The sequence below is a fragment of the Mus pahari genome, chromosome 21 (assembly GCF_900095145.1).
Source record: "Mus pahari chromosome 21, PAHARI_EIJ_v1.1, whole genome shotgun sequence".
NCBI classification, from domain to species: Eukaryota; Metazoa; Chordata; class Mammalia; order Rodentia; family Muridae; genus Mus; species Mus pahari.
This window is the reverse complement of record NC_034610.1, coordinates 22694559-22717948: the sequence shown is the minus strand read 5'-3', so window position 1 is coordinate 22717948 and position 23390 is coordinate 22694559. Positions and strand designations below refer to the sequence as shown.

At 54.3% G+C, this 23390-nt stretch overlaps 1 protein-coding gene and 1 pseudogene across 2 annotated transcripts; both read left to right on the top strand.

Moving 5' to 3' along the window:
* The first annotated feature begins 2786 nt into the window (after positions 1–2786).
* LOC110338520 lies at positions 2787–3042 on the top strand (annotated as a pseudogene).
* A 4107-nt stretch (positions 3043–7149) lies between these two features.
* Positions 7150–21739, top strand: Spdef (SAM pointed domain containing ETS transcription factor). 2 transcript variants are annotated; one of them, XM_021221756.1, is made up of 6 exons: positions 7150–7540; positions 15774–16205; positions 18005–18202; positions 18909–18956; positions 19046–19192; positions 21128–21739. In XM_021221756.1, exons 2-6 carry the CDS (start codon positions 15800–15802, stop codon positions 21304–21306), a joined length of 978 nt encoding a protein of 325 aa, XP_021077415.1. In that variant the 5' UTR covers positions 7150–7540; positions 15774–15799; the 3' UTR covers positions 21307–21739. The 2 variants fall into 2 exon arrangements, with proteins under 2 accessions (XP_021077415.1, XP_021077416.1); XM_021221757.1 differs by lacking the exons at positions 7150–7540; positions 18909–18956 and having other exon boundaries at positions 15800–16205; positions 21128–21306.
* The last annotated feature ends 1651 nt before the right edge of the window (positions 21740–23390 follow it).

Here is a 23390-nt window from a genome sequence, read left to right as displayed (position 1 = left end):
GTTCTCCCCACCTGGCACCTGTGGAGGAACGCTGCCCAGAGGGGGCGGGGGCGGGGAGCAGAGGGATGCTAGAGGTGGATGTTCAGGTACAGGGGAGTGTACCTGGCAGTGACAAACAAGGCTTGTGTGTGTGTGAGACTGGGGGCCTTTCGGGGTGGGCAGCCCAGGTGCTCTTTCCCAGGAACCCACCCCACCCCCAACACACACACACACACACACACACATCCTAGGTAGTCCCTGGGCCCAGGTGGAAGGCTGAGCTCACACAAAGGGCAGCTGTCCCTGGAGTTTAGGGGGAAGCCTTGGGCTTTGATAAGGTGGGTAAATTTCAAAGGGGCTGCTGGAGGCGGGGGCAAGGCTGCTGATAGCGGTACCTGAGCTGCCAGCAGTCCTTCACCGCAGTGGTGGCCTGGCCCAGCCCCTCTAAAGGAGCAAAACAAGCTTAATTGTATTCTTATCGGCCCTGTGGTTTTGTAAGGCCCGGCAGGCGGGCCAGCCCTGCGTCAGTAGGGGAAAGGCAGTAGCCAGCTCCCCCTGTGAGGGCGTGACGCAGGCCACCACCTCCACCCCCTGCGGAGGCCTGGGGTCCCCCTGGTGCTAGGGCAGGGAAAGAGGAGCAGCTGATACCCATCCCAAGCAGGAGGCCCTGGAGGTGGCTAAGAGGTGGCTCTGTCCCATGCCAGTCTCCCCACCTCTAAGCACGTGCTACCCAGCTCCATGCCTCAGTTTCCTCTCTGAAGATCAATAGGAAGCCTGTGACAGTAGTGTCACTTCAAAGGGACCCTGGAGACCGTTGCAGATGCTTGTCTAAGTGCTCTGAGGTCATGATTCAGCAGCTAGCCCAGAGCCATGGTCTAGCCTGGACAACCTGGTACACCAGTGGCCGGGGCTTCAAGGTGGTACAGTGAGCTCTCACCCCGTCCTCGTCCTCTCCATTTGGGTGCTAGAAGCCACCTGCAAATGCTAACCTCAGAGATCCCAGCTGCTCCCCACCTCCCTCCTCAGCCCACTACTGACATACATACCCTCCCTGGCTTGCCTACCGGGTATTCAGGCACAAACAAAACTCCTTGTGGATATTCTTCTTTGCTGTGAGCAGCCAGGACCTGGAGGCAGTGCCTGGGCTGAGGGAGCTCTGTGCCCTGTGTGGAGTGAAGAGATTCCTGAGGACCAAGACAGGTCTGGGGCAGCTGTGCTTCCCAACACGGGTTGCCAGGGGACGAGGATGCTGTCCGTGTGTCTGTATGCACACGTGTGTGCAAATGCCCTGTTTGTCTGCCCCTGGTCCACAACTTCCCTTGGCTTAGAGCTCATCTCTGGCTGCAGGCTTGTCAGGCAAGGACCCCTGAGGATCACCCTGTCAGATGCCACCTTAGGTGAAGTAGGCAGTGCTACTGGATGTGCGGGAGAAGACACACAAAGCACTGGGTGGATGGCCAAGCCTGGACACAGGGAACAGTAGCCATCCCTGTGGGATGTCTCAAGGTGCGCTTGAAGACTGAAGAAGGGTGTCCACGTGGTAGAGAGATGCTGGGCCTGGAGACCTGGATCCAGGACAGGACAAGGACAGGCATTACGGTGTCTTGTAACTGGACACAGAACCAGGAGACCCCAAAGTGGCTACCCTTAGACCAGTTGCTGGGGATTGTTTTGTGCCCTCTGAGACAAACACAGACAGACTTTGCTGCTAGGCCAGGCACAGAGGAACACATGGTAATCTGGAATAAGCAAGGGACCAGCATACCTAGGACAGGAGAGGACATACACCAGGTACTAAAACAGCTGCTTTCAGGGCCATTCCTGGTCCCCACATTCCCTACCCAGGCACAGCCTGAGGCTTGTCCTGCCACTTCTCAGCCTTGACCCTGGGCCAGCCAGTAACCTCTGTCTGGTACCTGTGAATGAGCCACATGGACATTGACACCACAGGTGACAGGCTTACTGGCATCAGTTGCCTGATGTGCTGAGTCAGCACTCCTGGAAGCACAAGCTGGGGTCTGGGTTCAGATCTCAGGCTCTCGGTGTGTTCTCGGGCCTATTGCCCAGCCTCTCTGGGACCAGGATATCTGTATCTCCAACATCCACTGGATAGTGTCTAGAGTCTCAACTGGGCTTCCTGATCATCCCTGTCTTCCCTCATGATCCCAATCAGGTAAGGACCTCGGGCTCCTCACATGTTGACGGAAGGAACCCCACACCTCCAGTGTTCTGCCTTCCTGAAACCAGAGCCTAGGACTGGGGGATGTGGCAATCCCATCCCTCCGGGGCTGGAACAAACCCAGGCCTCTCCGCTGTTATCACAACCTGAAGTTCCTCAGAAAACCAAACATAGAAGCGATGAAATTCTAAGAGATAAGACAGAAAGCAAGCCAGGAAGGCAGCTGTCCTGACAGACAGACAGGCAGACCTTCCCCCATATGTGCACAACCGTCACTCACAGAGCACCTGGGACCCTCTGCCATTTGAGCAGCATTGCCGACACCAGCTCTGGACCTCCATGCCTGGCTGGCTGGCGGCCAGAGTGTCACAGTGAGGAGGGTATGCCAGCCAGCTGCCCCAGACCTTGCCATCCTGGGTTTGATGATGCTCCAGCTGCCTGAGGGGAGTCAGCAGAGGGTGGATATGCTGGGAAGACAGCGGTAAGAGGATGGCCAAGGTCTAGGGCAGCCTGGGCTACAATGTGAAACTGTATCTAAGGGAAGACACGCACAAGAGCAGAAGAGAAAGGAAAGGCGGAGAGAGAGTTAAAGAAAGGATACCAGGGAGCATGGGGGCCAGCCGTGAGGAGCGCTGGAGTTGCCCGTGAGGAACATGTTGGAGACCGAGCTGGGCAGAAAGTGGGACCGGTGCATGGCCGACACGGTTGTGAAGCTAGGTACTGGGTTTGGATTAGGAATTGTTTTCTTCCTCACCTTCTTTAAGAGAAGAATGTGGCCATTCGCCTTTGGTTCTGGCGTGGGATTGGGGATGGCCTACTCCAACTGTCAGCATGACTTTCAGGCTCCGTATTTTCTACATGGAAAATACGTCAAAGAGCAGTGACTTATGCTGAGAACATCCCAGCCCCAGCGGGAGGAAGGAGAAACCATGTTTATTCCTCAGGAATACTGAAGTGCCCGGAGTGCGCTGACATCCTGTGATGGTGCCATCAGCAACGCTTTCAACTCCAGCCACTGTTTGTGTTTGAAACCAAGTCTGTTGCTTTGTATTATCTCTTTGGAAATTGTAAGGAGGTCTTAAATAAATTAAAAACGGGAAGCCCAATGCAAAAAAAAATAAAGAAAAGAAAGAAAAGAAAAGAAAAAAAGAAAAGAAAAGAAAAGAAAGGATACCAGCCTGAAAGGGGGAAAGGGCAGCCTTAGGGAAGAGGGGTGAGGAGACTCCAGGCAATAAAGCAGAGGAGAGAGCTGGCATGGCAGTAGTAAGCTTTAGTCCCAACACTCAGGAATCAGAGGCAGGTGGGCCTGTGTGAGTTCAAGGCCAGCCTGGTCTACAGAGTGAGTTCTAGAACAGCCAAGGTTATACGGAGAAACCCTGTCTCAAACAAAGCAACACAGATAGACAGACAAAACCCAAAAACAACACAATAGAATGAGGAGGCCTTGAGGCGGCTCAGGGTAAGGACAACCACCGCTAGGCCTGAGTACCTGTTCTCTCCCAGGCTCCCGCACAGTGGAAGTAGCGGACAGGTTCCCACTGACTTCCACACATGCTCCATGGCACTTGTGGGTCTCCTCCTGAACCCCCTCATACATACAAACACACACGTGTGCGTGGTACACACACAATTGTAATAATAAACCAGGAATTCTAGTGCATGCCTTTAATCCCAGCACTCGGGAGGCAGAGGCAGGCAGATTTCTGAGTTTGAGGCCAGCCTGGTCTACAGAGTGAGTTCCAGGACAGCCAGGGCTACACAGAGAAAAAGCAAAAACAAAAATAGAAACAAAACTGTAAAAATGAACTCTTAGGTGGAGGGAACCTGCGGCAAACCCTGTCAGTCCCAGCGCTGGATAATGTCCAGTGTTAGCCTTTCCTACAGGTAGGCTAGCTTGGGCAAGCAAACAACATTGGAACTATGTTATGCATGTTGGTGCTTGTCTTTAGGCTGAACACTCAGGAGGCAGAAGCAAGCAGATCTCTGTGAGTTCAAGGGCAGCCTAGTCTACATAGAGTTTCAGGCAAACCAGCTGCACAATGAGATCTGCCACCCGCATCTCACAAAAACAAAGATCAAGGAGTGTACCTGCCATTTGTCTCTGTTCTTTTTTATTTTATTTTTTTAAAATTTATCTATTTTATTTTTATGAGTACACTGTAGCTGTCTTCAGACACACCAGAAGAGGGCATCAGATCCCATTACAGATGGTTGTGAGCTACCATGTGGTTGCTGGGAATTGAACTCAGGACCTCTGGAAGAGCAGGCAGTGCTCTTAACCGCTGAGCCATCTCTCCAGGCCCTTGTTCTTCAACATCATGAAGGCTCATAGGGCCTTCAGGGGACTGAAGAATAGTTCCAAAACAGTCCCACAGGGGGACAACCTGGGTCCTATATGTGCAAGGGTAGAAGGGTCAAGTATGACCTCCATCAGCCTCGAGGTCTGGACAGAGAGGGTAGGCTTTGGCACCACAGCTCATCTGCTGCAATGGCCAAAGAAGGTGAGAGCGTGGCCTGCCTCAGTGAGCAGGGCCAGGCGACCTGATGCACTCAAAGGCCCGTGAAAGGGACCTGAGAATAGATTCCAGTGGGTAGAGGGCACCACGGATGGTCAGGAAACTGGGCATTTGAGTTTGAATCTACCATAGCCATGATCTAAGTGTTCCTAAGAAGTAGGCATAGCACTGTCTTTCCTGGAGGGGACAGAAGCTTTGAGAGTCCTGCTTTGGGGTGGGGGTGGGGGGAGTGATCATTGATTTCTGTTTCCTGGTGACTCAAAATGAATGGGGCCCTTTAAAACAGGGTTTTATGTAGCTTAGGCTGGCCTTCACCTGGCTATGTAGCCAAGGTTGACCTTGGACTCCTCCACCTCCTGAGTACCCACTCATGCTAAGAGAGCCCAACTGAGCCACATTCCTGGGTGTATTTTTGGGTTAAACCCAAATTAGGTGCCTGGACATCACACTGGGTGATCAAGATAGAAGAAGAGTCCCCAGCACCCCGGCATCATGATTGTACCTAGCTGCAAGGGAGTCTGGAGAGTATTCACTCCAGGTAGCCACGTGCCCAGCTAAAAATCACCAGTTAGGGAGGCGGGGTGTGTGCACACAAGCTCTATTAGAGGACACTTAGGAACATGCAGTAAGCTCCGGCTTTCATCTCTAGCCTCTCAGAACAGACGTCAAAAGCAACCCAGAACTGTTTATTCAGAGAAGGAAGGGAATGGGTCTGGGGCCACTAACTTTCCCTAGCACACATCCAGGAAGGCACATTTGGGCAGCAGCTGAGTACTGATGTATCGGAACACTGAGCTGGGAACACCATTGTCTGGGAGAGTAGGGACAAGAGAGTATGTGGAGCAGAGGACAGGAAGGTGAAGGAGTCACGGGAAACATAGAGGCCTTTAGTTTCCTGGCCTTGGAGGACCAATGTTCTAGGGATCATGTGGTTAGTTGCTGCCATTTCTTTCTTTCTTTCTTTCTTTCTTTTTTTTTTTTTTACGATTTATTTATTTATTTATTATATGTAAGTACACTGTAGCTGTCTTCAGACACTCCAGAAGAGGGCATCAGATCTTGTTATTGATGGTTATGAGCCACCATGTGGTTGCTGGGATTTGAACTCCGGACCTTTGGAAGAGCAGTCGGGTGTTCTTACCCACTGAGCCATCTCACCAGCCCGAGTTGCTGCCATTTCTAAGCCCTGAATTACCACCTCACTGCATCTCTGCCACCTTTCTCATAGGCTGAGTCTGCAAACTCTTCATCAAATGACTAGTGAACGAACGTAGCAGCTGTGTGGGGGCTGTGTAGTCAGCCAAGCCTCCTGTGGGAGATATTGATGTGGGTCAAGGTCAGAGGCTAACCCTGCAGGTCAGGCGGCTTTCCCCAAGCCCAGGCTATGGGAGGTCACCTGATCGCTTTTGGAGTTGGAAGGCTGAAGTGAACACTTTGGGGGCTGAAGAGAGAACTCAGTTAAGAGTTAAGAGCCCTGGCTGCTCTTGCAGAGAACCAAGGTTTGGTTCCCAGCACTCACAAGGCAGCTCACAACTGCCTGTAATTCCACTTCCAGGAGAATCCAACACACACACACACACACACACACACACACACACACACCTCTAAAATACTTTTTAAAATTTAAAACATATGATAGCCAGGTGTGGTGACACCTGTCTGTAATCCCAGCACTTAGGAAGGCAGAGGCAAGTGGGGCTCTATGCATTCTGGGCCATCCCAGACTACATGGTGAGACCCTGTGATTCAGCTGACAGGACAAGAGCTGCATTCTGGAGTGATTCTGTCAGGGTGCACTCAGCTCTGCCCTGGGACCTGAGAAGGAGCCAGAACTTTCTGTGTGTTGCTTCTTGAGTAGGTGAAGGAGCCTGGGGACCTGGGCCAATGGACAATGCCATCTCCAGGAAGCTCTCACTGATTCCCCTGCACCACCTCCAGGAAGCCCTCACCAATTGATCCCCCTGCACCACCTCCAGGAAGCCCTCACTGATTCCCCTGCACCACCTCCAGGAAGCCCTTACCAATTGATCCCCCTGCACCACCTCCAGAAAGCCCTCACTGATTGATTCCCTTGCACCACCTCCAGGAAGCCCTCACTGATTGATTCCCCTGCATCACCTCCAGGAAGCCCTCACTGATTGATCCCCCTGCTCCACCTCCAGGAAGCTCTCAGTGACTCCCTTGGCCTGGCTTGATGATCTCCACAGGAGTGAGTGGCCCTGAACTGTCACTGCTCCTGCTAATTAGGTCCCGACCCGGGATGATCCCTCTGAGTCCAGATCCTGGTCCCACTGGCATGTCCTTTGTGCCATGGTCATTTAAAGGAGGGAGGGCCCGAGTCCTCCTTCCCTCGGGAGGCAAGGCCCTCAAGGGTTAACCAGGAGCTGCCTGCGGTCTGAGGTAGGCAGGGAAGGAGCTATTTGTTCAGGTAAATAAGGAAGGATTACTTATAATGGGAAAGCTGGCGGGCTAACTCTGCATCTTACCCAGGACTTCCTTCCAGCACATTCCTGCAGTCTGTCTGCCGTCTGTCCATCTGTCCGCTCTGCCTCCCACACCTAGCACCCCAGCCCGCTGCTGCCCCGGTGAGAACCCCCAGCTTGGGCGTTGTCATGGTGCCAGCTGGTGGCCCTGAGCCTCTGACAGGGGCCTGCCTATAGACCTGCAGCCCTAAGGCCTCAGACTCACACTCAAGTGGTGAGAGTCTCTGGTGGCCCACCCGAGAGCCACCTCTGTCCCCAGCCCTGCTGGCCCCACTGATGTCTGCCTGAGACCCAGCAGTGACCCTGAGCTACCCACTGCCTCCTCCTGGTCTCCGAGGTTAGCTCTGTAGAGGACGACTCTTCTGGCAGCAGGCGGCTAACGGGTGAGTGTGGTAGGAGCCAGCATGCCCTTCCGTGGGGTTCCCTGTCACCTGTGGGAGGCTGGTGGCTGACACAGAGTGGAGACGTGCTTTGCAAGCTCATGTTCCCGACACCAGAAACCCTGACACTTGGGTCCTGCTCTTTCCATATGCTGCCAGATCCCTTGTTGGGTCAGATCCAGAGCCTATGGGACACCCCTTCTTTCTGGGGGCCCCGTGTCTGTGGGCCTGGCACAGAGTCCCTCCTACACAGGTTGAGGGGGAAATGGCCATGTAGATGTCTAGCTAGCTCCCCGGGGGCCTGGTCAGCTCTGCCCTGACGGTGAAACTCGGGCAGACGACGGGCCACTGCCACCTGGGCCGCTCTGCCAGAGGGAAGGAGCAGTGTCTTCTGTCCTGGCCGCCGTGGGCAGACAGGGCTCACGACACGGACAAAAACAAGAGAGACAGGTGGGGAGCCCAGGAAAGTGGCACAGCAGGGTGACACAGACTGGCAGTCTGGAGGGGGGCACAGACTGGCAGGGTGGCACAGACTAGCAGGGTGGCACAGACTGGCACTGGAGGGGGCACAGACTGGCAGGGTGGCACGGATTGGCAGTCTGGAGGGGGACACAGACTGGCACTGGAGGGGGCACAGACTAGCAGGGTGATACAGACTGGCACTGGAGGGGGCACAGACTGGCAGGGGGCACAGACTGGCAGGGGGCACAGACTGGCACTGGAGGGGGCACCAGAGAGTAAACCTAGGCTCTGGGAAAGCAGGAGGGGCTGTGGCTTTTGTCTGGACACACAAAGAAAGCCCTGTGTGTGTATGTGTATGTGTGAGTGTGTGTGTAGTGTATTGTATGAATATGTGTGTATGCATGTGAATGTGTGTATGTGTATATATGTGTGTGTATGTGTGTGTATGTGTGTGTATGTGTGTGTATGTGTGTGTATATATATGTGTGTATATATGTTTATATATGTGTGTGTGTTTGTGTGTGTGTATATGTGTGTGTGTATGTGTGTGTGAATGTGTGTATTTGTGTGTGTATATGTGTGTATATGTGTGTACGTATGTGTGTACATGTGTTCTTGTGTATATGTGTGTATGTATGTATATATGTGTGTGTATATGTGTGTATGTATATGTGTGTGTGTATGTATGTACGTATGTATTTGTGTGTGTGTGTGTATGTGTGTTTGTGTGTGTATATGTATGGGGTGGTGTTCTGAGGCACTCAGTTCTCTTCTTTTGTCTATTTTTGTTTTATTTTGGGGGGTGTTTATTCAGAGGATGGTCTTACTCACTCTGTAGACCAGGTTGGCCTCCAGCTCACAGATCTGTCTGACTCTGTCTTGGTTACTGGGATTAAAGGTGTATGCCATAGTGGCTGGCCTTTGAGACAGGGTCTGTGTCTCAGGTGTTTGAGGCCCAGCACTTAGTCCCGTGGTCCACGCTGGTCTTAAATTCATATTAAACCTCACTCAGAAGGGACCATTTCTGTGTATTTGGGTCTTTAAAATCTGCATCGAGCACTGGGAGTGGTGGCACACACCTTTGATCCCAGCACTCGGGAGGCAGAGGCAGGTGGATTTCTGAGTTCGAGGCCAGCCTGGTCTACAGAGTGAGTTCCAGGACAGCCAGGACTACACAGAGAAACCCTGTCTGGAAAACCCAAAACCAATCTGCATTAAAAGAGTGTGCAGGGCTACGGCTGTTACGTAGAGCTTAGAGGACAGCTTGTTGCCCGGAGTCTTTTGGAGACCCACCTGCCTCTGCCCCTGAACAAGCCAAGGGGAGCTAGTTCTTGCTTTCTCTCATGTGTGTCCTGGGCACTGAGCCAGCTCAGGCTTGGTGACAACTGCCTCCACTGAGCAAAGGCACTCTCCACCAAGGCTCTCATTTCCAAGGCTTGTCAGATTCGGGTAGTGAGGAAAGAAGGAAGGGGAGGGGGAGGGATGACTGGGTAGGGAACTGTGGGTCTGGGAACCTGGGGTGCCCCTGAGGCTGCCTGAGCTGTGTGTGTGTGGGGGGGGTGGGAGCAGACCTCCCTGCCTCCACTCCCAGAAGGATCCAGAAGCCCCGATGCAGGCACAGCCCTCCATAGCTGACCCCTTCTCCCTGGCTGAGACAGACTCAGCTCATTTCCTGTCCCCCCCCCCAAGCAAACAGCTTCCAGACAACCCCCAATAAAGCTGTAGCGCTCCATACCAGCTGTTCCCCTGAGTAACAAGATAAACAGGCCCCGGGGCTCCCCCCCCCCCCCATCGAGGTAGAGGGCACAGCAAGCAGGTGCTGCCCACCATGTGGACGGTTCTGATAAGCCGAACCTCTGCTGCCTCTGGAGGAGCATCGGGTCCCAGCATACAGGAGGCTGAGGAAGGGCAGGGATGAGGAAGCCAGGCTGTGAGTGGACCAGGTATGTTGCATGCCCAGAGATGAACACTCTGTTCATGCAAGTTTTACCTGTCACCTATGCTCCTAAGGACCTTGTGAGTCAGGTGGGACTTCCCTGCCACCCTGACCTGAGACAGAGGGGCTACACCCCATGGATGCCCAGGGGCTGCTAAGAGATAGGCCTGGCAGAAAACAGACACAGGCGAATCTATGCTGACTGGGGTACTGTGGCCTGGGCAGAACCCAGAAGGGGTCAGTTCCAGCCGGTCAGAAGACCGGGACTGGGCATACAGAGCAAGATGGGGTGAATTTGTAGCTCCTGGTCTGTTGAATGAGAAGGTTAGCGGAGATGTCTCCTCAGTCAAGGGAGGCGTCACGACAGGGACACGCGGGAATGGGACATTGTAAGCTGCGTAGGAGTTGGTTGGATGCTGGTTGGACGTGCCAGCTTGTATCCTAAGCTTGTGAGGGCATTCACTGAGCCGGAATCCCTGCCTCTGGCTCCCAACAGAAAGTATGGAGCTATGGAGTAACCAGGATAGACCTGGATAGGATGGGGGAGGGGCAGGGAGCCTAGAGTCCCCCCCTCGAATCTCTTTCACTTGGTCAAAACCACTGCCTTTCCCCCCCTCATCCTTCCCTTCTCTCCTTTCCTTTTCTCTTTCCAGTTTCCCACTTCACCAGTTCCCGGTGCACATTCAAGACACTACTCTGGGAGCTGTCTCCAGCCCCTTTGAGCCAGGCCACCCACCACCTCTTAACAAACAGTGCAAACTGTCCCAGAGGAAACCTTGAGCTGCAGACCAGGAGGTGGGGCTTAGCTCTGGCCTGGGACGCTCCCCTCACCCCAGAGCCCCCACAGGCAGCTGAGCAGGTAGAACAGCTCTTCTCAAAGCAAATCCTGGCACCATCGCCCTGGGCCCTTGCTGACATTTAACGCTCTGGGTTCCAACCACCCTCTACAGCTCTCCCACCGTTCATTCTGATCACTCCTGGCCAGCCAGTGACATCACCAGCGCCCTGCAGGGGCCCTGGGACAAGGCTCTCCCACCACAGAATTAAAAACCAATGAGACACCTGCCCCCACCCCGGGCTCTTCCAAATTAGAGGCACCCCTAGCCTCCCACCCAAGGTTGAGATGTCGCAAAGGAACTTCCTAGCTGGGGTTCAGGCTGGAGCTGTGGCAGAGGTCAGGATCGGGTCTCTTCTCACAGGCAGCAAGAGGCTGGCCTCCCTGGCCCGGCCCATGTGAGCGCACATCTCTAAGGGCACTTCCTGTCTGGGAATGGGTCTTGAGTCCCCACCTCCTGTCCTAGGCTCCCTGGACAGTGAGAGGCCATTGTATCCTGCGTCTGGGGTCAGATGTGGGAGGTGTGTCTGCTAGACCGGGGGTGTGGCCACATGTTCCCTGAGTAAAAGAGGCTTCCTGGGGAGGGGAGGCTTCACACACACAGGAGACTAAGTAAATATGTAAACTGCAGTTTCTGGAAAGTTCTAAAAGCCAGGCAAAATTGATAGGGTGGCTATAGACTCTCTTCAAACCCCAGGCTCACCCAGGCTGGGGGCTTGCGGGCAGTAACTGCCATCAGAGGGGAGACTCTCAGAACCTGTGGACACGAATTCCGAGGACAACTGGAGACCCTCAGCTGTGTCTCTCCACTCACCCACTTCTCTCTCTCTCTCTCTTTTTTTTTTTTTTTTTAAAAGATAAAGACCCGCATAGCCCAAGCCAGCCACAGGCTACACGGGGGGGAGGGGGGGGCGGGAGAGTAGGTGGTTGGTTGTGGAGTGAGGCTGGGACTCTGAGTACTGAATGTCTGGCAGTGAGAAGCCCTAAGTCCAGTTCTCCTGAAGGGCTGATGTGAGGGGTGAGGTTGCGGGATCCCAGGAAGGCGGGGCCTGAAGAGATGTCGAGGAAGCAGTAACCTTGGGGCTCCCTAGAACCTAGACTGGCCTGGCTCTCTCCAAGGTGCTGACCAGCTGGTGGGTATTGGGGTGCAGGTGCAAAGGACCTACCCATTCTTGCCGGGCTCTTCACTAGGTCTACCCTTGCCCCATACTCTGTCTCTAGTCTATTTAAGGGGTCCAAAGGTGGGAGGGCATAGGAGTAGCCAGTAGCCAAGGTCAGACCTCTTTGTCGTGAGGCCACGAGAGACTGGCGGCGGAGGTGGGGGTTACAGTAGCTGATTCTGTCACCCTTCCTTACTTGATGTCCTTCAGTGCTACTTCTGCTGGGTCTGAAGCTGGACCCTGGAGTCTGGACTGCTGAGATTGGGCCTCAAGATTGGGGACAGGAGCTAAGGCATGTATATGCTCCCCCACTATCCCTAGGAAGTTAGGGTCTAGAAGAAGGGACCCCCACAGGATACAGAGGACAGGGCTCACAACATGGCTGCCAGACATTTCATGAGTGCCTCACGGGCAACTTCACTCACTGAGGAGGACGTGCTGGCTGTAAACAGAGGACACAGGAGACAAAGGTGACCCTGAAGGGAACAGAGTACCAAGAAACAGCTGTACCCAGTCTCCACCACTGGTCCCTCTGTGCTCTCTGCTCACTTACCTCCCTGGGGGACAGGAGGGACTGAGAGATTGACTCCAAGCTATGAGGCCCTATCCACTAACCTTCTGATGTGGCTCTGCCCCCTGGCTCGCCCTGCACCAGCTGTTACCAAGCTTTTGTCTGAAGAGGTAACCAGGGATTCTGGGACAAGAACAAGACAGACCCCACTGAGCCTTAATCCCGACCTGTGGCTTTACCCCTGAGATCAGCTCGAAGTTTGGAGACCGCAGGCATCACTCGGGAGACTGCAGCCACTGGGCAGTTGAGAGAGACAGGGATGGTGACCTAGGTCCTTACAGACCGTAGGCTCGCTACAGAGCAGTGACTTCGATGTCAGGAGATCTCTGGTTAGGTCCTGGTTCTTCAGTGTGTCTCTGGGTCCTTCTCAGCCACTCTCTGAGCTTCAGCCTTACCCATGTCCTCAGAGACCCCTGGCAGATGGCTTTTTGAGGATGTAGTCAGACTAAACTGCCAGTCGCCGGTGGGTCATCAGAAAGGGAAACATCAGAAGGGAGCTTTGAGGTGGGGCTTAGAGAGCCTGGGATGAGGGAGAAAGGCATCTTGGGAAAGAGGACAATAACACAAGGGGAAAGCTGTGATTATGCCCCCCTGCAAGGATCAAGGCAAGAAATCCCAGCTTTATCAGAACCTGGATATGAGGAGACCATGCAGACTGGTAGTCCTGGTTCAAACCCTACCACTAACCACCACATAGCTCCTATGCAGGACCGGGGATAGAACCCAGGGCTCTATGTGTGCACTACCAATGGAGCCACATCCAGCCCACGGAGCAAGGCAGGCAGCGGGAGCCATGCGTGCCAGGTTCTTGAGCAGAGGAGGTGGGTAACAGGTTGATGGGAGGAGACAAACTTGGTAGTGGGAAGGGGTGAGCAGCCAGGAGCAGAAGATGACCCTTGGAAGATGAAGGGACCCAGTCATGAGGTGGGCAAGACACCTAGCAGGAGATAAATGGCCAGAGCAGGGGCCTGACCCTCGAGTTCACATAGCCCGGGCTGTGGGTAGCTGTCCTTGCTAGAGTTACTACTGCTCTGAGGAAAACCATGACCAAAGCAACCCGGGGGAGAAAGGGTTTATGGCCCACACTTCCACATAGCTGTTCATCAAAGAAGTCAGGACAAGAACTCACACAGGGCAGGAACCTGGAGGCAGAACACTAGTTCAGAAAATACTCAGCCAGATGTGGTAGTGACGCCTTTAGTCCCAGCACTCAGGAGGCAGAAGCAGACAGACCTCTGTGAGTTTGAGGCCAACCTGGTCTACAAAGAGAGTTCCAAGACAGCCAGAACAGAGAAATCTGTCTTTTTTTTTTTTTTTTAACTTTATTTAATGTATGAATGTTCTGCTGCATATACATCCGCCTGACTGAAGAGGGCATCATATATCATATCCCCCTGTAGATGGTTGTGAGCCACTATGTGGTTGCTGGGAATTGAACTCATGACCTCTGGAAGAGCAGCCTGTGCTTTTAGCCACTGAGCCATCTCACCAGTCCCAAGAAACCCTGTCTTGAAAGACCAAAACAAAACCCAAAAGGAAACAGAAAACCTCTGCAGGCTACAGGCATTTTCTCACTTGAGAATGCCTCCTCTCAGAAACTTCAGCCTGTGCCAGCTCGACATGACCATCCAGCACAGTGTACGTGTGAGCACCCTGGCATGACAGAGTCTGCATTCTCTGTGACACCCTCTTCTCCTGCCCCAGTCCAGCTGCTGCCGTGAGAGACCAGAGGTGCAGCCAGCCCCCCACCCCCACCCCCAGTCCAGCCACCAGGTCCCAGGGACCAGCCTTTGTGTCTGCGTGCAGTTATTCAGTCAAGGGAGCTCTGGGCATTGGGAAGCAGAGCGAGGGGGTGAGGGGCTGGGAAGGGGAGTGGGTGTTTCTGCAGGGGAAGGGCCCAGAAGACTCCTTCCATCTTGTCTGCCCCATTGGTAAAATAAGGGTAAGGAGAAAGTTTGGGGGGCCTTCCCTAGGGAGCGCACAGATGCCAGGGCTGTGAAGCCTACTCAGCAGTAGGGATGAAGAAGTACACAGTACCTGGGCCAGCCTGGCCCAGACGGCCCCTCCTGCAACATTGCCTGGACCCCAGCACCCGTCTCCCCTCCCACCTGTGGCTGAGGCCAGGCAAACATAAGGCCACAGAGAATCAAGTCCTCCTGCCTCTTGGAAAAAAGCTAACAGCTGGGCACGGGGCCCAGGGAGCTGGCAGAGACTGTCCTAACGTGGCAGGCATGGGCTGCTGGGTGTGTGGACGGGGCAGGAGGCCATTGTGGGGTGGAGGAGGAAGGATGGAAACTGGGGGAAGACTCTCCTCGGGTGGGGCCACCACCTGGGGCATCGGGTGTGGGCACAGGCCAGGGTGGGGACTCGGACAGAGCAGGCTATGGAAACTGCCTTGGTAAATACCAAGGTCCCGTGGCGCACGTGCACGCACGCACGCACGCACGCGCGCGCACACACACACACATTTGCACAGAAGGACTTGAGATCAATCCAGACCCAGACCCGACCCTGACCCCTGTCCACCCCACCCACCCAAACCTATTCTTTCTTGTCACTTAGAGAGTTCTTTGAAAGGAAAAGCTGGACCCAGAGGCAACACATTCTCCCCAGTTGGCTTTTCTCTCCTGCGAGGCCTGCTGGGCAGTGCTGGAGGGTGGGAAAAACGGGGCACTAAGCAAGAGGAGATGGGTGCTGAGCAAGCGTGTGTGTGTGTGTGTGTGTGTGTGTGTGTGTGTGTGTGTGTGTGTACTGAGCAAGGAGGGGGTGGGAACTGAGCAGGCAGTGGGTGGGGACAGCTGAAATTCACCTCAATTCTATCAAGTCTTACTAGTCCAAGAGAACAGGAATTTGTTTCCTGGGTTGTAGGGCATTTTATGTATGTAGGTTAGCTGTGGCCCTTGAAGAGATCCAAGGATTTCTCCAGACCTGGCCTTTTTCCTTTGTCGCACCCACCCAGGTGCCAAAAGCCAGCCACACGGTGGGTCCTACAGGGTAACTGGAGATGGGAAATGCAGGGGCAGGAGAACCAGATGGCTCAGGCCAGCCAGTGCTACCTACCTAAGACCTTTAAAGAAAATGTGTGCCTCCCACCACACGTCCACTTCATTGTCTTTTCCAGTCAGGCCCACACTCACTGCCCAGTGACCCGGAAGCCCCCTGGCCTCTCTCCAGCCACTGCCTGCTGAGCCCCGAGTCCTATAACCAGCTTAGTGGTCCCCCACAGAGCCAGGACAGCCATCAGACCTATTTTCCTTCTCTGACTTCTGCAGAAGCAGCCCCAAGCCTCCGCCGCAGCATGGGCAGCGCCAGCCCAGGCCTGAGCAACGTGTCTCCCGGTTGCCTGCTGCTGTTCCCAGATGTGGCACCGCGGACAGGGGCGGAGAAGGCAACATCGGGAGCAATGGGCCCTGAGAAGCAGGAATGGAGTCCTAGCCCGCCCGCCACCCCTGAGCAGGGCCTGTCTGCCTTCTACCTCTCTTACTTTAACATGTATCCCGACGATAGCAGCTGGGTCGCCAAAGTCCCCGAGGCCCATGCCGGGGAGGACCACCCGGAGGAGCCCGAACAGTGTCCGGTCATCGACAGCCAGGCCTCTGGGAGCACGTTGGATGAGCACTCGCTAGAGCAGGTGCAATCCATGGTTGTGGGCGAGGTCCTGAAAGATATCGAGACGGCCTGCAAGCTACTGAACATCACAGCAGGTGAGACCGTCCCTGCCGCCTCCGCCTCCGCCCGGGAATACAGGCAGGGTGGAGATCTGCTAGATGGACTCTGATCGCCTTGGACAGCCCAGGACACACAACAGCTGGAGCCAGAGGCCACGCCTGCCCCGGGGTCCTCTCAGTGGATAAAGGGCATTCAGTGTCTACTCCCGCCTGGCTCCCCACCTTCTCTGGGACTCAGCTCCCCTCTTTTGTCATTCTCTCTGTCCTAACCACTTGGTCTCCCTGCTTTTCCCATAGCGCCTGCTGGTTCTGCAATCCAGAATGCTTTCCCATACATAGATACCTCTTTTGCCTTTCCCTGGCCTTCTCTGTTCTGAGTTGGCAGCCTGTCCGTGAGACCTCTGATTGGCTGCTGAGATTGGCTCCCACAGCTCACCTTTCGCCTCCCCCTTTTTCTTGTTCTTGTGGTATGATTGCCATCTGGAGGTCTGGGACTTGGTTTCTTCCTACCGCACTTCCTACCTAGATGGCACTGGACATAATAGATGCTCAATAAACGACCACTGACTGACTTCACCTGCTTGGCGCCCTCCCTGCACAGGGACTGGGAGAGAAAGCAATGAACGGGACATAGGCTCTATGTGTGGAGCTGGGACAATTAGGTCATAAAGAAGCAGCTGAATGTGGCCCTCTGATGAGGTCAACTGATGAGGAAGGGACACCAAGGAACAGATGTGTGTGTGTGTGTGTGTGTGTGTGTGTGTATCCATGCACATGTGTGCCTGGTCTGGGGGTTATCATGGAGGCAGAGGTGCAGGTGAAGCTACTGTGCGCCAGGAAGTCCTGGCCTCCATCCTATAGCTCCCCATGAGGAGGAGGGGCTTCTCTTGCTCCTGCATCCCCCCACCCCCACCCCAGCCTGCTAGATGCTCCCAGGTAGTCCCCATTCAAGGCAGCCCCTGCCCACATCTCCTCTCCTCTCCTCTCCTCTCCTCTCCCACACTCCAGAAGTCTCTCCCACGGGTCCTCTTCCTCCATGAGGAAGGCTCTCCCACGGGACTCTTCCTCCAACTCCAGGGTGAGGTGGGTGTGCTCTCCGAACAATGGGGACAGAAACAAATTGAATTGACCTCGGGGAGAAAGAAAATGGCCTCGAGACGTGGGAGCAGTGTAGTTTGCAGGTCACTAAGCTGGGACACTGGCTGGAACCAGCCTTCACCTGGCGGCCACACTGCCACTGTGACCCAGGCTGGTTCCAGCCTTGTGCCCTGCTAGGCTCCCCTGAGAGCTTTTCCCAGGGGCCCACATCGTTGGTGACTTCTTCCTCCAGCTTTAGCTGGCCCAATAACCACTGGGGCAGCTGCTAAGAATCTAGCTATTTCCTAAGCACTGGGCAAGGATCAGACCCCCTCCTCCTGCGAGCTCCAGTCTCTTCGTCGCTAAAATTCCAGTGCAGAGGGGTTCCTGGGTGGGTTTTCTCCTCGAGAAGACTGCGGAAGGCAAGAGGTGTCTGGCAAAGGAAGCATTTATGTTTCTGGCTGAATGTAACTGTTCTCCTTAGAGCTGGGGTCTCTGGAAAGGCCCAGTAGGGGGCGGGAGAGACATGGAGATGTGATGGATTACCAAGGCAACAAGCTTGGTTTAGGGCCTTTCCCTCTCACTTCCTTTCTGGTGGAGTGTCTGCCTTCATGGGCTTCTCAAGGCTCTAGACATTCCTACCCTGAGGTGTGCATGGCTCCAGGTAACAAAACCTCATGGGTGTCCCATCCCACGGACGGCCACCTTTGGGGCAGTGCCCACCAGCAGCCCTGAGCTAGTGTGTGTCTCTTGTCCAGACCCTGGGGACTGGAGCCCTGGTAACGTGCAGAAGTGGCTTCTGTGGACAGAACACCAGTACCGGCTGCCTCCCGCAGGCAAGGCCTTCCAGGAGCTGGGCGGTAAGGAGCTGTGCGCCATGTCCGAGGAACAGTTCCGTCAGCGTGCACCCTTGGGTGGAGATGTACTGCATGCCCACCTGGACATCTGGAAGTCAGGTGAGACACGGTAAACCGGGCTAGCCTTGGATTTGCATCAGTCAGTCTGCCTCTGCTCCCCCCCCCCCATGTCCAGCTCTCATTTTTGTTTTAAAGGGAAAACCTGTTTTCAGGTTAGCTTTATTATTTATAATGAAGGCTGTCAGGGTTGGTCAGTGGATAAAGGTGCCTGCCTTCAAGCCCGAGAACTGGAGTTCGATCCCTGGGACCCACATGGTAGGAGAGAAGGGACTCTCCCACATTGTCCTGACTTCTGCCCCCGAGTCCTGGCACCCCTGTGCTTCACGCGACAGCACTGTCTTTTGTTGTTGTTGCTGCTGGTGGTGTGGGGTTTTTCTTTTGTTTTGTTTGTTTTTTCCTCTTTGGAATTTTGGAGGATTCTGTGCTTGCTCATTGGGTTGAGGCCCCTTCCGTTAGAGGTCTGAGATGAATGGGAGACAGGATGCACTCAGGTGACTCTCTGGGTGGTCAGTCCCCAGTGCCAGTGGTTATGACGTGAGCCGAAGGACTCTGTCCCTGGCCAATGGCCTAGGGGTGGGCAGAAGCAGTGGGCAGTTGGAGACCTGATGTGACTGCCAGGCCACAGATTCAAGGGATGCCCTAGCCCCATTTCACAGTGAGGAGCGGTAAGCCCCTTACGTGCTCATCCCCCAGCTGAGGGTGGGGACCTCTGCCGAGTCACCAACCTCCCCTCTTTGTTCCACAGCGGCCTGGATGAAGGAGAGGACCTCGCCTGGGACCCTTCACTACTGCGGTGAGTAGGGCCAGCGCAGGAAGGCCTGGCGGGGCTGAGGGAGGCTACTAGTCGCAGCTGCCATTCATCCTGCCCGCTCTGGCTTCCAGCCTCCACCAGCGAGGAGGGCTGGACGGATGGTGAGGTGGATTCGTCGTGCTCCGGGCAGCCCATCCACCTATGGCAATTCCTCAAAGAACTGCTGCTCAAGCCCCACAGCTATGGCCGCTTCATCCGCTGGCTCAACAAGGAGAAAGGTAGAATCGCCGGGGCTCCGTTCACCAGGGCGGGGAGGGGCTCGAAGGAGACTTGACATTTGTTGGGAGGGACTAGAGAGAGAGGGTGGGGCCTCGGGGCCGTAGGGGCGGGGCTCCGAGTGCCGAGAGGGGAGGGGCTCGTCGGGGGAGTGGCTTCGATGTGAAGCGCAGGTGGGGAGGGCAGGGAAGGAGGGTTTCTGTAGGGCGGAAATCCAGCTAGGAGCACGGGCAGTGCTGGGGTAGGGGGCATGGCTGGAGCTACAACTGAGGCTGGGTAGTGAAGTGGCGCCGCCTGGAAGGGGGCATCGGGTGGGGGTGTGGCCTAGATCGACTCTGCCTTCACTCTGTGCCAACTGTGCCCTCAAGAGATCCACACTCCTTCAGCATCAATGTTTTTGAGGTTTAGGGGTACTGTTTGTGTCCTCCTCGGCCTCTGCGCCAGCCTCCGCCCTGGTAGTGAGACCCCATCGGCCCCACACAGTCCTGGAACATAGCACGGACTTGAGGTTATTAGCTGAGAACGGGAAAACCCTTCTGCTTCAAGCAGAGATAGTGGCTCTAATGTCAGTGCTGGGACGGCAGAGACTGGCGGTGAATTTTATGCCACTCACCCTAGTCTACACAAAGAGACCTTGTCTCGAAAAAAAAAACAAAACAAAACAAAACAAAAAACAGGACTGGAGAGATGTCTCGGTTGTTAGAGTATTTTTGGTCTTGCAGAGGACCAAGATTCAGTTCCCAGCACCATGTGGCTGCTAGAACTTCCTCTGACTCCAGCAGCAGAGATCTTCTGACCTGGCAAGCACCAGGCAAACACAGACATGCAAACAAAACACTCATACCCATGAGATAATAAAATACATCTTTAAAAACCCCAGAAAAGCTGGGCGTGGTGGCGCACGCCTTTAATCCCAGCACTTGGGAGGCAGAGGCAGGTGGATTTCTGAGTTCAAGGCCAGCCTGGTCTACAGAGTGAGTTCCAGGACAGCCAGGGCTATACAGAGAAATCCTGTCTTGAAAAACCAAAAAAAAAAAAAAAAAAAAAACCCAGAAAACATCGTGTCTTGAGGGCCAGTGAGACAGCTCTATGAGAACAGGCAAGCCTGAAGAGCTGAGTTTGATTCCTGGAGGATGGAAAGGAAACGATTCTTGCAAATTGTCCTCCGCTCTCCACATGCATGCACACCCAGGACATGTCTGCTGACACACATTCACATAACCATGAATAAAGTAAAAGAGAATAAAAAAAAAACATTAACAAGAGCTCCAACTTAAAGAATCATGTGTCCAACAGAAACACAGTGTGAGCCCCAAATATAATATTGAACATTCTAGGTCTGGAGTCAAAAATGTTTAAAAACAACTGGATTTCACTTTAATGATGTAGGTTGCCTGGCCTTAATCCAAATTTCTCAAATGATCCCCAATACAAACTCTTCAGAATACCATTGTAGATGTCTGGCTCAGAAAAGCTTGTCAAATATTCCCAAATTCTAAAACTCCAAACTCTGACATGGTTCTGATCCAAAATTTCTGATTAGAGGTACACAATCTGCCTTTGATATAATACTGTACACAAGTTATAATTTCAATCAGTAATAAAAGTAAAAATTAAATCAATATATTTGCTAACGCCAGGCGTTATGATGGCACATGCCTTTAATCCCAGCACTCCAGGACAGCCAAAGCTATGTCGAGAGACAATGTCTCAAAAGAAAGAAAGGAAGAAAGAGAGAGAAAGAAGGAGAGAGAGAGAGAGAGAGAGAGAGAGAGAGGTGTTGTTAAGTCTCCGCCTGCTGGGGCCCAGGGATGAAGAGCGCCAGCATCTGTCACTTGGCTTTCCCCAGAACCAATCTGTTGACCTCCTCTCTTCTTCTCCCACATACTGTTCTCTCTCTCTTCTCCTCCCACCCTCCTTTCTCCCCCCGCCCCCAGGCATCTTCAAAATTGAGGACTCCGCCCAGGTGGCCCGGCTGTGGGGTGTGCGCAAGAACCGGCCAGCCATGAACTACGATAAACTAAGCCGCTCCATCCGCCAGTATTACAAGAAGGGCATCATTCGCAAACCCGACATCTCTCAGCGCCTCGTCTACCAGTTTGTGCATCCAGTCTGAGAGCCACAAAGACCAGAGGCCTACAACCTGCCCCAGGCAGCCACTCTCTGGATGACCTGATCCTCTCTGTTCACTCTGAATCCAGGGGCTGCTGGTATCCCAGAACCCAAGGTCCTAGATAGACAGCCCCTGATCTGGGGATACACATGAGCTCTCTGGGTCCCTCTTCAGGTCATACACGGGCCCCAGGAAGATGGAGGGAGCTAGGACTGTTCACAAATGGAGAACTCCCTGAGCCAGGCTTGGACTGTGGAATTCCTGGGAGAACCACCTACAGCGCACAGGGACTGGACCAAGTCAGCTCACAGTGATGTCACTGGTCTCTGCTCCTGCCGCCAATCCTGTACCATACCTGGCATGGTGCTAAGAGATGTCTGCACCCTGCGTTGGGCAGCCAGGGGTGCCCTAGGGATGGATAATAAAGATGTAAGATTAGGTCCCCCAGTGTCTGGCTATGCGTGGCACAGCCGGGAGGCCAGCAGTGGTCCTGGCTATGCGTGGCACAGCCGGGAGGCCAGCAGTGGTCAGGGGTGGCTGGGGTTCCAGGTGCTTAGGGTGGTGACGACAGGGAAGTGACGCAGAGCCAAGCCTGGGAGGAAACACAGGCTGTCTGGTAGATGTCATAGAAGAGGCAGAGGGTTCTCCAGGACAAAGTGGAAAGTCTAGCTGCATCCTCCACACCTTCCATGGCTGAAGTAGGAGGTGGGCCAGGCTGTAGAGCGAGCGTCCATACACAGTAAGGAGGGCAGTCTCTGGGTCTGCTCGTTAGAGGACAGAGCTTGCTGGCATGTGTGCCCAGGTGTGCCCAGGTGTGCCAGGGGTCTGGCTCTCCTGCAAGAGGATTTGCTTAGCTGTCTAAGAAAGCTGAACCATGTAGTGGATTATGGGAGATAGTGGGTGATTCATAGCTTTGGGACAGTAGCGTAAGGCTCTAAGGATTTACAGCTTCTGCCTTCCTCTCCTTGACCCCCAAGACTTCACAAGGTCTATTCATGGACTTGTGAGTCCCTCACCTGGGCACGAGAGCCACTGGAGTGTGAGGAGCAGAAGGAACACCTGCCTGAGTGTGGAGATCCCAGACAGCTTGCCCATTCTCCGGCCCAACACGGCTGCATCACACTTCCCAGGTTTATTTACTCTAATCGAGCATCCTGAGGACTTGCGATGGCCAGCCCTCTGCCCTTTGTCATTGACCTCATCAAAATCATGAAGTCCGGGTCACCTCCCTGTTCGGCACATGTTGTCTCAGAGGTCCGGAATGGCTGATCACTTAGCTCACAATCAAACTGCTATGGATGCCAGGACCAGGAACTCACCCATCCTTCCCCAGGGACAGGATTCACCCTACTCTTCCCAAATGGTTCAGCATCTCTTGCCCCACAGCCCATACCTTCTGAGGCCAGACTTCTAGGAGAAAGGACCAAGGGCTGGCCCCACCCAAAACACCTCGGTGTGTGTGGGAGGGGTTATTGCTTTTGTTGTTTTGTTTTGTTTGAGACGGGGTTTCTCTGTGTAGCACTGACTGTCCTAGAACTCACTCAGTAGACAGGGCTGGCCTGGAACTCAGAGATCTGCCTGCCTCTGCTCCTGGAGTGCTGCTATACCTGGCTGGACCACGAAGGGTTAAAGGCACCCTGCACCCCTGCCTTCTGCCCCCAGCACTTTTTATTGTCTCCTGAAGAATGTTTACTCCTGACAACTAGCAAACAGTGCTTTGGCATCTGTCATCTGGGATTGGACTGGGGGCTCTACCCAGGCCTCTGTCTTGCTAGGCCCCAGCTGTCTCCCATACCCAGGCAAGAGGCAGTCTGGGACCCTGGCCAGAGGCAGGCTCAGCTCTGTTAAACTGGTTTTGTTTCCAGCCAGCCTATGCTGCCCCTCAGGAGTCCCTTAAGTTGCCCACTTGTATGTCCCAGCTGTGCCTTGGCCGGGCTCAGAGCTCAGGCAGGGCTGGGGAATTCTCACAAGGGAAGGGGGATCACAAGCTTAGGTTGGGAAGCAGAAACAGCTCCACAGAGGGGAGGTGTGGGGGACCAGGGCAGCTTCCACCGAGGAACATTCCGAAGGCTACATCTACCCAGTGA